The sequence below is a fragment of the Macrobrachium rosenbergii genome, chromosome 34 (assembly GCF_040412425.1).
Source record: "Macrobrachium rosenbergii isolate ZJJX-2024 chromosome 34, ASM4041242v1, whole genome shotgun sequence".
Classification (NCBI taxonomy): Eukaryota; Metazoa; Arthropoda; class Malacostraca; order Decapoda; family Palaemonidae; genus Macrobrachium; species Macrobrachium rosenbergii.
This window is the reverse complement of record NC_089774.1, coordinates 9632425-9647658: the sequence shown is the minus strand read 5'-3', so window position 1 is coordinate 9647658 and position 15234 is coordinate 9632425. Positions and strand designations below refer to the sequence as shown.

General features: G+C 38.4%; 1 protein-coding gene across 1 annotated transcript; it reads right to left on the bottom strand.

Annotated features, from left to right (window-relative positions):
• Nucleotides 1–7599: 7599 nt before the first annotated feature.
• Nucleotides 7600–14754, bottom strand: LOC136856172 (receptor-type tyrosine-protein phosphatase F-like). Its single transcript, XM_067133840.1, has 8 exons — nt 14597–14754; nt 11467–11739; nt 11005–11156; nt 10256–10385; nt 9856–9955; nt 9411–9625; nt 8796–9089; nt 7600–8611 (listed from the first exon to the last, which is right to left on the bottom strand). Exons 1-8 carry the CDS (start codon nt 14682–14684, stop codon nt 8004–8006), a joined length of 1860 nt encoding a protein of 619 aa, XP_066989941.1. The 5' UTR covers nt 14685–14754; the 3' UTR covers nt 7600–8003.
• Between the last annotated feature and the right edge of the window lie 480 nt (nt 14755–15234).

Genomic DNA, 15234 nt, shown 5'->3' with positions numbered 1-15234 from the left:
AAGCAAAGCCTTTCTATAATCATTACTGAACAATACCATCACGGTCCAAAAGACGCGGTGATTACGATTTACAAGGCGACATCTGGGCAGCAAATGTCACCTCACAAACATTCACAAACAACGAACAAACAGACTCGAGCGGGTGTTTAGACGGTCATCATCATCAGAGCACCATCACCGGAACATCACCACCCCGCCACAGTCAAAGAAGAAGAAGAAGAATGATGAGAAAACACGATTATTGTAACGCCCAAGTGCTCCGGTGTCCTGTATCCCCGAGAGGAGAAGAAGAAGAAGAGGTGGAGTCCATTGTTGGTTTGTTTACATTACGTCATCGCTTTATGGCGGGGGGAGAGGAGTGTCTGGGCTCTAGACAATGGCTGGCCCGTGCGAGACACAAAGGTCAGGTCAAATGCGATTTCCGCGGCGACCTCGTTTCCGATTCTGGGGAGTGGAATAATGCTTTTTGAGAGAGAGAGAGAGAGAGAGAGAGAGAGAGAGAGAGAGAGAGAGAGAGAGAGAGAGAGCAACTACAACAAAATCCAGCACATCAAAGAACTCGCCAAAAATTTATGCAGAACGTCGTAATTAAGCCCCAAAGGCTAAAGTTTGTTGCCCCTAACGAGGTCCCTTGCTTTTTACTTACATCTCAATATATCATAATTTTTATTTTTCATATGTGATATTTTTCTTTCCTTTCACTACGGTCATAAAGACTGTTAACATCCCCTGACTGATGTTTTACTTTTGTTTGCTGTAAAAAAAATTTTGATGTAAATAACGAGAGAAAAAATTATGATGGAAATTGTCAGTGAAAGAAAAATGGGAGAGAGCCATTACTCTCTTGTGTTTATGTTTGTGCTGGGGGGAGAGAGACAGAGAGAGAGAGAGAGAGAGGAGGTTTCTTATAACTGTTTAACAAATCAGTCAATATATATATATATATATATATATATATATATATATATATATATATAATATATCAATTACAATAATTAATGTATTAAACAAAAGAAAAAGTATTTCTCCTTCCTTTCCCCTTAGCAAGTGTACGTGTCTGTGTGTGTGTGTGTGTGTGTGTGTGGTGCATTACACCCCCCAAAAAAATTCCACACACCCATACACACATACACACCTACACTCACGAAAGACAATAACACTCTGTACATAACAAATTTGAATTCAAACGACCTAAGCATCATCGCTCGCCTCATCTCCCGTCGCCGTCGAGATGCTGACCCCAGGATCCGAAACTCCCTCTTCCCCAAATCACCCAATTACCGGAAGTCAATTAGCGCCCGGAATCGGGCGCGTCAACCCCCTCATTAATGATAACAATTAACCAAACTTTGCAGATAATGAAGATCAAGGGAAGCCGGCGTCACCCTCTGGTGCTGGCCGAAGGGGTAAGATTGGTAAGTGGGTCAATATTTTGGTGGTAAGAGTTTTGGACATTCCGTTTTATTGGTTGTGATGTTGAAAGGAGAATCTTTTCGCGTGCGCAGACGCTCTCTCTCTCTCTCTCTCTCTCTCTCTCTCTCTCTCTCTCTCTCTCTCTCTCTCTCTCTCTCTCTCTCTCTCTCACACACACACACATACATTATATATCAAACAGGGTTCTGTACTCTATAAAACTTCGACAGGAAATATACCTAAGATTAAAAAAACAAAATCAAAACATACCAAAAAAATATTCTCAAAACGATTCCACATAAACATTCTAAACAGCTTTATTTAAGAAAAGTCCAATTGTCACTTATCTGTCAAAGATAAACAAACAAGCAATTAAAAAAAAAAAAATAATAGATTCGACCTTAAGGACAAATAACGTCGAAACAGACTGAGGTCTCAGACTAGAGGCTGATTAGGATAGGGAATATGCTCGCAAGAGAACTTTTTGGTGCTTTGGGGGACGAAATTTCATCCCTTTGTTTACACGATCGAAAGTTCTGAGTCTTCTTCTTCTTCTTCTTCTTCTCCTTCTTCTTCTTCTTCTTCTTCTTCTTCTTCTTCTTCTTCTTCTTCTTCTTCTTCTTCTTCTTCTTTTCAAAAAGAACCGTATTAAAGGCTTCCCTGGTTCCATTTCTACGAGCGAATGAATTTGGGGGACGGTAATCCCTTTTGAGAAATCTCTTGTAAACAACTTAATAGCATTATTATAAGATGGAACAGAAATATATCTGCCTCTAATTCAATTTTCTCAACCTCTTTACCAAACGCCCTTCGAACGAAATGAGGCGGAAAGAGAGAGAGAGAGAGAGAGAGAGAGAGAGAGAGAGAGAGAGAGAGAGAGAGAGAGAGAGAGAGAGACAGCCAACCAAAGCTTCTGCGACAAGTGAGTGAAAGATTCCAGTGTCTAGTATATATATATATATATATATATATATATATATATATATATATATATATATATATATATATATATAGATATATATATATATATAGATATATATATATATATATATATATATATATATATATATATATATATATATATATATATATATTATTCGCTCCTTTCAGGAGTTTCGAGAGCCTCCTCCGCGACGCCAAATAACTCTCAGGCGCTCAGTCAATTGTCAATTTCTCTTTCACTCTATTGCCTATTCAGAGTGGCTGGGATTGATATTGCAGTCGGTGTTCTCTCTCTCTCTCTCTCTCTCTCTATGTATATATATATATATATATATATATATATATATATATATATATATATATATATATATATATATATATATATATATATATATATATATATATATATATATAATATTCTGTGACATATCACCCAAATATCTGCTGTCCTCCACCCACTATCCCCTGTAGGGTCTACTTGTCACCCAAAACCAACACCCCCTTCATCCTTCCCCTACAAATCAACCTGCCAGAGCTGTCCAGCTCCTCAGACATTAATTACACATTATTTGCAAGGAGAGATTGATTCGCAGGTCACTTAATTAAACCTGGAATGGCGGAGACCTCACTTGGCTGCCATTTCAATATGGACGCCTGGAGAGAATTTTCCTTGACTGTAGTACTCGCCTTCGCGTGTCCGAAATTAGGGTGGGCCAAGACTAGGGAGAGGAGCGGGTACTCGACAGACCCAGTCAGGAATACGTGACGGATATAAAGGCGCAGAATAACGGATAAGAACGAAACAGATGGATAAATGATGAATAATCAGAGATTTGATGTCACGAGCAGTTCAGGATCTCATGAAGTAACTTTGGTGTAATAATAATAATAATAATAATAATAATAATAATAATAATAATAATAATAATAAAAATAATAATAATAATAATAATAGGAATTAAAATAGAAACAAAGGACTTATAAAATGGATGAAACAAGAGGGAAATGGGTTTCATATGATAATCGGAGAACTGCCTGTGGCAACATCCTCCAGTTTAAACCTGCAATCGACAGGTTCATCATGGCGGGAATTTATATAAACACGAGGTCGGTTCCAGACTTTTATTATAAATCTCTCTCTCTCTCTCTCTCTTTCCAGACATCTGGAAGGAGGAGAAGGGTCTTTTCCAGTGGGTGCTGGAATAGTTTTACATCCACATACACACAAACACACACGTGCTCGCAGAATTTTAAAAGAGGCGCATATATAATCGACAATTAGTTGCCACGAAAACCATCTTGCCTCTCAACCGATTTCTCCCAAACGTCAACCACTTCGAGAAGTCCTACCGATGAACCAGTCCTCCAAATTTCATCGAATTCCGCCCAGCCGTTCTCGAGATATCATCCTTTGTCAGGATTTTGGAACTGGCGAACATCTCCCAAAAACGAGAACGATACGTCTCCTTCGCCTTCCCCGCTATGAACGAGCTCGTTAATCCGACTCCCAGGAGCCTCGTTAATCCGGCAAGTTCATTAATCCGGCAAGCTCGTTAATCCGACGCGCTCGTTAATCCGACACGCTCGTTAATCTGCCAAGCTCGTTAATCCGACAGGCTCGTTAACCAGACAAGCTCGTTAATCCGACAAGCTCGTTACTCCGGCTCCCAGGAGCCTCGTTAATCCGACGCGCTCGTTAATCCGACACCGTTAATGATAAAGCAATTAACCATTTTGTAAACGGGCAATAAATCTTCAACGATACTTCTTGGTGTGAGATTTTGATTAAGAAGAAGAAGAAGAAGAAGAAGAAGAAGAAGAAGAAGAAGAAGAAGAAGAAGAAGAAGAAGAAGGAAGGAGTGAGGTTGAGGGGGTTGATGGGGATTAAGGGTGGGGGATTTAAGTGGGGTTTGGGCGGTTGGTAGTTCAGGGGATTATTTAGGATTATTTAGGAGAGATTTATTGAAGGAATTGTGTTTTTTCTGGGATTAGTTAAGGGAGATTTACAGAAGCAAAATAAGGTAGAAAATCATAGATTTAAATGGCTTAATAAGGTAGGAATCCCCAGGTTTAAATGGCTTAATAAGGTAGGAATTCCCAGGTTTAAATGGCTTAATAAGGTAGGAATTCCCAGGTTTAAATGGCAAAATAAGGTAGAAAGCCCCAAGTTTAAATGGCAAAAAAGGTAGAAATCCCCAGGTCTAGATGGTTTAACAAGATGGAAAACTCCAGGTTTAAAAGGCAAAATGAGGTAGAAAATTCCAGGTTTAAATGGCGAAATAAGGTAGAAACCCCAGGATTCAATGGCAAAATAAAGTATGAATCCCCAGGTTTAAATGACAAAATAAGGTAGGAATCCCCAGGTTTAGATGGCAAAATAAGGTAGGAATCCCCAGGTTTAAATGGCTTAATATGGTAGAAAACCCCAGGTTTCAATGGCAATTTAAAATGCTACAAATCTAAGCACTAATAAATCTCTATTATGAGAATCCCTGGGGAGTTGAATAACCCCAGTTTGAAAGCCCCCGTTTTAAATAGCCAATTCAACGCATATGAGGGAAACATATCCAAAAAATCCCTTGTTTTCTAAAAAGCCAAAGTTCAAAGAGCGAAAAAAACACACACAAAAACACAAACACTAAGATTGGGGAAACGGAATGCCTAAAGGCGTGTTTTATTGCCCTCCACCCCCCGCCCACTCCCGCCCCTCTCAAAACAGCTGGGGGGGGGGGGCGGGGGGCGTTTTATTGAGATCCTTGAAGGGCGTCGTTCATTTGCAGCAAAAATCGGGCGCGTTCTATTTCGCATCTTGATGAGTTATTTTTTTTTTATTTTTGTGTGTTACGTTTTCTCAACAGATTTCCATGTTTTTTTTTAATTTTTTTTGTTTTTATGAATTATTATTGTTACTTTTTAATTTTTCCAAATATACAGTTTCTAGATATTTGTGCTTTCCATTATATTATTTTATAGTTCGTTCATTTCCTTTAATTTTTTTTCTTTTACAATTTTGGTATTTTGGATTTTTTTCATTTATTATTTATATATTATAAATTATTATTCATATATTCTAAAAACATTATTTTTATCATGCAAATATTTCCCATTTCAATTTAAAATCTTTAACATTCAGGTTCATACAATATTTTATGACAATTTCCAATTTATAATTCCAACAGTTTTACAAATCTCTCTCTCTCTCTCTCTCTCTCTCTCTCTCTCTCTCTCTCTCTCTCTCTCTCTCTCTTGAGAAGTCGAAAAGGCGAATTGATTTACATTCTTGATGAACTAATTGTATTTATATACTTTTTTAAGACGTTGAAGTTGGAAGTTTTGATGAGGGAACTTCTCATAACATATCGCTTTAAGTTGATTAAAACCTCTCTCTCTCTCTCTCGCCCCCCACCCCCCACCTCTCTCTCTCTCTCATGTTTAGCAATGTAGGGTAAACTTACCCCTGTTAAATTGTATTAATCATTTATTTGACTTTAAAAAATTATTATCTATATATATATATATATATATATATATATATATATATATATATATATATATATATACTGTATATATATATAAAGCAACTTTGCAATGAAATTTATATTATTTATCCCTTTTATTATCTCGTTCTGTTAACAACAGAGAGAGAGAGAGAGAGAGAGAGAGAGAGAGAGAGAGGTCTACATCAGTGAAGCGGTTAACTTTTTCGAAGACTTCCCACTGAGGGAAAGTTCCAACAACAGCCAACCAAAAGGATGCAGCAGTTCCTCCCCTCTTGGGAATCATTGCCAAACATAAACATTTCCTCCTCTTCTTCTTCTTTTTCTTCTTCTGGAGTTTTGTGGAATTTTCTTCTTCTCCCCAACTCTGAAATATTCCCCTGAGGACAATATCTCTCTCGCTTTTGCAAACAAAATGATCTTTTAATCTTTTCGCCTGCAATACGAGGGTCGTTACCCGATTTCTGCTGCGGAAATATTGTTGGAACTGGGGGTTTTAAAAGATCATACAAAGATTTTATTGAGTTGTAGGATAGATGGTACTTGTTACGCGGGTTTGCAAATCGGATTTTATGTAGAGAAGAAGGCTGTGAATTAGTTTTGGGCAAGCAATCGAGAATGGAGCCAGCAACTTCATTGGAAAACATTTCCCCAAAAACTGGAAGGCTAATGCATTCTGGAGCCTACGCACTTAAGCAATCATCAACAAACATAGACCAATATTTTGGCTGCATATTTCCACCTCCTTGAAACCTGTAATAAAAGTTTTAATGACCTGAGATGGTTCCCAGTTTACCTCATTTCGTAAAGTCTTTCTCATCAAGAGTTCTTGTGCAAGAAAGGACTGAAGAGTTATTATTAGTCATGCAAATGATCGTGTCTTGATTCATTTGTAGTTTATTGAATGTTTGGTTATTAAACTACATTGCAAATCGACCTTTTGAGAGATTGTCCAATGTTTTTATAATGCTGAGGACAATGGGACTTTTTATTATTATTATTATTATTATTATTATTATTATTATTATTATTACTCCACTGTTATTCAATACACGTATTCATTTTGGATAATTACTTTTTGCTTGGTTTATATAATAATAATAATAATAATAATAATAATAATAATAATAATAATAATAATAATAATAATAATAATAATAATAATGCTATTTTCATACATACAACAAAAAAACCATTAACCAAGACCTATTTGCAGAAAGAGTAATACTAATAAGGCAAGTTATTATATTTCTTTGGTTGCCAAAAGGTCCCCACTTTCTTCAGCCACAATATTCAACCGTTTTCTTTGATTTACATTTAAAGGTAGACATCAATAAAATACTGGGAGATATACGTCAAAGCAATTGGAACTATACAAATATATGGGCAACAAACACTTCAGAGGCTTAACTAGGTTTTCAGTGAGGGGGGAGGTGGTGTCAGAAATCCATTATCTTCACAAAATTTTACTGAGTTCATCATCACACAAGAGAAGTTAATTAGAATACTTATCCCATCTGTAAACTTAGCCGATCTACAGTCAATCTAGGAAGTGGTTTTAGTTGGGGAATTCTTAAACCATAACTTGTACTCTGTTATTGGTTTTCCTTACAAAACATTTGTTTTATCCTACCTATTTACTCATTTGTTTATTTACTGTAGGACGTGGTATATCTTGCACATTTGTGACCCACCGTTGCTTCATGAAGAAAGCTTTCCAGTATTTTCCCCAAGGCCACTAAACTCATTCACTTTCTTTTGTTTATTTGCAAATTAAGTGGAGTCTACAAAAGATAGTTAAGCTGAATTGTTCTGGTAAGCTTTAGGGATTCAGTGTTACTGCTGTTGCTGTCAAAGTAATGAATATTCTATTTTTTATCCGCAAAGATATTAACAATGGAAATACAAGTATTTTGACGAGAAATATTTTTAATATTTAGGTCAATCAAGAATACAGAATCTTGGAAGAAGATCAAGAATAAGAAGAAGAAGAAGAAGAAGAAGAGAAGCTTCTTTATAATACCAATAGCCTAATCCCTGTCACCCAAAAATGAGAAGCAAATGGTGGATGGGTAGAACAATGAAATCAAAATGGAAATATCTATACCTATAGTTTCACAGGGCTGATATTTCATTACAGGTCTAAACCATCTAAGGACACAGAGTCTTGAAGGCAGTGAACGCCGGGTCACTAGCCGACCCCGATGCAATGGCTGTCAGGTACGCCTTGTACTCAGTGCAGCTCGAGAGATCGTCCACCTCGTACGTCATCTTCGTGGGCGAGTCTCGGCTGGCCGGGATGTGGTAGTCGTTGGAGGTGGTCGTGTTGCTCACCGTCAGCTTGTATTCCGTGACGCAGCGTGAGTTCTCTTTGGGCTTGAGCCACTCTAGAACTACCGAGGTCGTCTGGATGTCGTGAGTCTCCAAGTGCTGCGGCTGGGTGGAAGGAGCCGACTCGGTTGTGAATGAAACGTTGGCCACTGTTGATTCAAGGCCAGTTGGGGACAGTGTCGTCACTTCTATGTAGTAATCGGAGCAGCTCAGGAGGCCGTCTTTGTGTACTGTCGACATTGGGGAATCGACGTTGGCCTTCCGTCCTGACGCGGGGGCCTCGGTCAACAAGCTATTGTCCGTTACGTCGAGGTATTTATCCTTGATGTCAACGGCACACTGTGGGTTAACGTCAGGCATGCGGTATTTGTAGGTGACGTCTGTTGGTCCGACATCTACGATCTGAAGGTCGATCACTGGGTTGGGCTCTGTTTGGAAAATACAACAGTGATAACTGAACATGATTTAAAACAGGAGAATGTACACAGCCTTTGCTGAATATAAGACAGCAACTACTTATTTGATAAAAATCAGTTGAATAATTGCCAGCTCACCTAACAATAAGCTCTTGCACAAACACCCACAGAGAAATGAACTGATAGCGAGACTCACCAACATCAGCAGTGGCCTGTACCAGCCTTGTCAGGTCACTCTCCATCCCCCTGGGTGATCTGAAAACCACGCTTATCTCATACTGAGTGCAGGGGAGTACATCAGTGATGTTAAAGATCCCACTGCCGTCTCCCTCCACAGCAATATCCTGACACTGCTCATCGAAGACGACTTCGTCTATCCAGCAAACTTCAGCCTCATAGGCACAGGTGTCACCAGGGTTTCCAGTCCAGCTGACCTGGATGGTTGTAGGGCTCGTGGGCTTGGCATCAACAGACAAGGGAGCTGAAGGATCTGGCAGGTTGAAGAGTGAGGTTGTTATTAACTTTCTGGGGGCTTGTATGAAGTGAGATGGTGAGAACTAGAAAGTGATTGGAATGCAGAATGGTAACTCTGCAGTAAGTTGATTGTAAACTTTATATTGATATTTTGATAAGTGGTGGTTTTCATGCCTTTGATGGGTAATAGTTGACATTAGTTATGTGCCAGCAGACTTATCAGAGCTAGTAAGTAAAATGAATATTGATTGTTAACTGCATACAGACATACATACATGATTGCAATTTCAACGTATGACATGATCCAGTGATCAACAATGGGATGACTCTTACATACCAAGGTCCTCCGTGGAAGTCTCAACAGACGCTGCGATTCCCACCACTCCAGCAGCATTGCTGGCAGACACAGATATGGTGACGTTCCTGCAAGGGGGCAGGGGTGCTATGGTGTTCTCGCAGATGGGGTCGCATCTCTGGGCATTCAAAGCCTGGGTGGTGCTGCTGCTATCGCCCAGGGTGGCATGGGCGTGGTCGTGCCAGGTGAAAGCGAATCTGCAATTTGTCAGAGGTGGAAGATTGAAGGAAATGATTCACCCAAGATGGTCCTAAAGATCTAGGTTTGAGTAAGTGACTTGTCCAGAATTTCTATGTCAGAGGAAAGTTTTGGTTTGTTAGATATTCTTAGCTCTATAGCTAATGGTCCCTCGCAAAGGAAGTTTATACAGTGACTCTTGATTCTATAGGTGAGGTGGATGCAAGGTACGTAATGTAAGCTCACTTACATGTCGACGCAAAGTGGGTTGGTCAGTGGATCGTGGAATGTCACAGTGACATAGTTTGGCCCCCATTCCTTTACTTGAAGGTCCTGAGGCTCTCCAGGGACTGGTGAAATCAGCAAGAAGAAGATTAGATACTTGATAGGAGAATTTTGCATTAACAGTGAATTGGCGATCTATAATCCTTATTCCTCACAAGTTTGCATAAAAATCAACAAATTATTAAAGGAATCTGTACAGACTTTATATTCTTTTCAGTTCTAGTTAGATAGTTAAAGGCCCTTGTAGGTTACATTATAAATAACCAAGAATTACTGCATTCATAGTGTACAAATGATTTTGTGATTTATGTCACAGATTTACACAAGATTCAACAGATGCTTGAGAGATACGTTTAGAACTGTACCTCCATTGGCCGTCTTCAAGTCGGTTGCAGCCTCGTCACCCAGACCCCCTAGGTGGGTGAGACCCTTGACTGTGAAGAAATAGTGACTGCAGAGCTGAAGCATGTCAAGTGTCTCTGTGGTTTCTGTTGTCTGTTAAAAAATTGATTTAATAAGATCAATAACAGGCTATAAATTTGGAGGCTAACTTTGTCCTGTGCAGACGGGGGAAGCCCTCATTAGGCCAGGAGTGACCAAGGCTGTCAGAATGATGTATGGCTAGGGAAATGTTAGGTTAGGTAAGGTCACGTTAGGTTAAGCTAGGCTAGTGTGATTGAGATTGAATATATTTCTGTAGAATGCATGTGAATGGGATTAGGGATTAAATTCCCTTGCTTGAAAAAGTTAAGTCAGGTAAGGTCAGGTGAGATGAGGTATGTTGCTACCAGGTACATTCCATTAAAATTATGCCACGTTCCTATTCTCTTTTCCTCTATGTTTCCTGTTTTAGTTAATGATCACTGATCTTTTGGATTCTACTCTTAATTTCTGGGCCTATGCTTGAAGCTTGAGAGTGAATGGGGCAAAAGAAGGGCACTTCAAGAACAAGTGGGAAAAATGACAACAGTTTTGTATTTTGACGAGAGAAAGGGCAGATCCTTTGGCGGGCGTGTTATGCCTTGAAGCCCTGTCTGAGCTGAATGAAGATGAAGTCACAGATCAATGGAGAATCTATTAGATACCTGACTAAAGATTTGTTAAAACAACTCACATTGAAGCACTCCTGGTCAGTCTCCCCTTCCAGTCTCATGCAGACTTGGTACTCTCCTATACACGCTGGGTTATCTGTTGGGGCATCCCACGAGATAGTAGTGTTTGAATCACCGGTGCCCTCTACTTCCAAGTTCATTGGCATTCCAGGTACTGGAAAGAGAAAAGAAGTAAGTGTCTGAATCACCCGTGCCTCCTATTTTTAAGTTCAGTGGCATTCCAGGTACTGGAAAAAGAGAAGAAGTAGAGGTTGGGGTACAGTAATTGAGACATTGACCAGTTACTGGAAAAAGGGGAAGAGATTGGGTACTCTAAGTCCCTCTCTTTGTCAGAAGAATAGGGGTTTTATGCAGGGAAATGAAACGAATAGCCACAGGATCACACGAAGAGAGAGATGGTAAGAAATACTTCCATCAGAAATCGACAAGAAATCCAGGCAACATCAACCCACAGCCAAACTCACCAACATCAGACGTGTGCCCTGTCGTGGAGGTCTTGTTCCCGACAGTTGCGCCCCCAAAGTGGGGCGTCAGGTCGAAGTGGTACTCCGAACAGGCGTTGAGGAAGTCGACGACGGTCGTGCAGGACTCCAGGGGACATTTGACATTGGTCTCGAATCCTTCCTCTACGTTCAGGAGGGTGTAGAAGGTCAGGGCCGTTTCCCCAGCCTCGAAGTCCCAGCCTAGCGTGATGGTGTCCTCAGTTCCCTCGACTTGGCGAAAGTTTTTGATCTGTCCTGGTTTGTCAGTGTAAAATAGAAGGTCAGTTGGCTCTTGACAGGCAAACAGACACACACACACACACACACATATATATATCATATTTTCTTTTATCCATTTAAAAGTTTGTGGATAATCCTGATACGATGCATTTTCAGAATTGTTAGGGATATGACTGTCTTGAAATAATTTCAAACCATTAAAAGGTAACATTCAATAAGAAATACACGTGATTTTTTTTTTGCCATAGACAATTTCTTATCTCTACAGTTAAAAGTGCTTATCAAGAATAGGCTATATATAAAAACGCCATTCTTTATGTTACAGACACCTGTTGAGTTCCCATCAGTTCTTATGAACTGCAACACGTTCGGATGATTTTGAAATAATCCCATCTCGAGGAGAAATGAATAAGATTAGATAAAATTATAGATATTTAAACAAATATACTTCAATTAGCTTATATTTATTTCCTTTGAATGTTTCAGCCACTCAAGTCGGAATGTATGTTGTTTGAAATATGTATGTTTTGTATCTCTCTCTCAAAATACATACATACATATATACAGTATATATATATATATATATATATATATATATATATATATATATATATATACTTACAATTTCATTGTGACTCTCAACCACATACCCATAACCAGCCCAGCTCCGAAGCAAGTAAGGGAAGTACTGTATATTTCTAACCCAGAAGGAAGCGACAAATCTCTCTATTAAGTTTCTGTGTGCGCACGCGCGCACACGTGCGTACGAGCGTATCTTTCATCATTGTGAGTCGCTTATACAAAGACGCTAGAGTAATCTTTTAAATGTGTATTCAGTTATGAATGAAATTCGTATTTTGCTGCCAAAGTGAATGCTGAGGCCATCTGTTGGCAACTAAAGGAACTTATGTTCTGTCTTTTGGCCTAGAGATGGCGCCAGCGTTCACTTTTCAGAAATTTTTGAAACCGATTCTTTGACTTGTAAAATCCAGCGGTTTTGTTCCTCAGACTGTAAATATCATCTCTCTCTCTCTCTCTCTCTCTCTCTCTCTCTCTCTCTCTCTCTCTCTCTCTCTCTCCACCATCGTCTATTCCTCTCTTTTCACGCTTAGGCTCATTTCATTCTGTTGAAACTGGTGCCATCTGTTGGGAACGAAGAGAAACATCTCTAAGCTCTGTGTAACAGGTGTAATGTTTCATTTTTCGCCACTAGATGGTATCAGAATGCCCTTCCCTTTATATTAATGGTAATGTGATTGAGTCTGCTGCAAAAGTCTATGTAAATTATTGGATTATTTCATATGAATGGGACGTCCTCAATAATAATAATAATAAATAAATAATAATAGTAAATACATATTTTATTTCAGCTCAATGCCATATACATGGAATATACAACGTAGAGACAATTACATACACACAATTTAGACACATGAGATGACACGATTAAAAAAATGCTGAAGAAGTAGAAGAAAACAGCATTCAAAATAATGGCAATGACAGTAATGATATTGAGAATAATAATAAGAAAAATAAAAAACTTCTTTCAGTTTTCTTCTGGGGATGGAAAGAGAAACCCACAAGATTCCTGTGTATAATTATTTATCTTTATTTATTTATTTATTTTCATTTATTTATTTATATTCATTTATTTTTATTCATTTATTTATTTTACTTGGTTGCTTGTAAATATTTACACATTGCTTGAATCTCGAGCGCCTCCAGGTCCTAACTGCGACCCTTTTTCAAGAGATGTGAAGGTGGTCAGGCTGGTTCAAGGCCCAGCAATCTGAGAGTTGTCAATCCCCTCCTGTCAGTCTGATATCCTGACAGCACAGGGAGAAGAAGTTCCAGAAGATTGCTGGGCCTTGAACCAGCCTGACCACCTTCCCATCTCTTGGAAAAGGGTCACAGTTAGGACCTGAAAGTACCCGAGATTCAAGTAATACGTAAATATTTACAAGCAAACAAGTTATACAAACGAATCTTGTGGGTTTCTCTTTCCAATATAAAAATAATAATAATTATAACAATTAAAAGAAACAGATTGCACAAGATAATGATTATGGATTCGCAGGTTTCAATAGGTGTATTTCATTTCAAATAAACGATGTACTTAATATACAAGACGCAGAACATGCACTGAAAGCTTCTGGGATGGTATCAGACATTTACAGCTGTTTCCTTTCCCAGAGATCTCGAGATAACACGAATAATGAAAAAAAGAACAGCAAAAAAGTAATTACTTTTCTCTTAAACTGATGATTTTCCAGACTATGTTAGAGAGATAAGCCATCTTGGTTTAGATTTAAACGGTTTTAAGGTTTGGTAAAATTCGCAACAGGTCTTAACAGTCTGGGGCAAGCTGCAGGAAGTCGTAATGAGATTTAAAATACACGACAGAGAGAAAGTAGACTGGAGAGAGAGAGAGAGAGAGAAAGAGAGAGAGATTGGGTACTAATCCTTCAAATTATATACAATCACATCGGGAAGACCTAAACGAAATAATCATACTCTCTCTCTCTCTCTCTCTCTCTCTCTCTAGCTTCATAATTCTCTGTTCATAATTAAACACAAGACTCTTCATTACATTTTATGTATACAGGATATATATATATATATATATATATATATATATATATATATATATATATATATATATATATATATATATATATATATATATATATATATATTTCTGAATCGTCTGTGTGTCTTATATCATATTTTGCATCAAATATGTGGACCTGATAGTTAGCCAACTGCGCTGTCACTTCCGTGACGAAATAATCCGTCCGTCTGGTATTAAGTAAAAACAAAATAAAAGAAAATAAAAAAAAAAAATAAACAAAAGTGCAACACATATTCTTACCTAAACTTTGGGCGAGAGTCCCGGACCCGAAGCAGGCCACAAGTACCAAGTACAGAAGTGTCATGGCTTTTGGTACCGTTTCTCTCATGGGGTTGGGAGTCAGAAATGTGCCCTGTAGCCTGAAAGGGTTAAATTGTTTATGCTAACTGTCGAAGCTGCGTCCCTCTATTTTACATAATGTGTTTTGGGGGGTGGGGGTGGGTGGGCGTTGGGGGACGACGACAAGTTACAAACACACTTTACAAGGAACTCGGTTAATACGTCGAAGAGATAAGGCACGTCAAAAAATGTCACTCAAGAGTCTGAAGAGAGGAAATGCCCTTACCTTTTACTTTCTCAAGCCTTATCTACAAGCGGATACTGTCCGGTTCAGCCCCTTTGTTTACTTATCAGTTTGGGAAGCAAGCATATGTAGCAGACATGTCCGAACATACGTTGTTGGATGAAGGTGTCTTTATTGAATATTACCTTCTAAAGCTTATCATTATTGCTGTGACTCATATATTATTATTATTATTATTATTATTATTATTATTATTATTATTATTATTATTATTATTATTATTATTATTATTATATTCTCTGAAATCTCATAATAGCACGAGTCACTAGAATGAAGAAGAAATCCACAGGGTGTA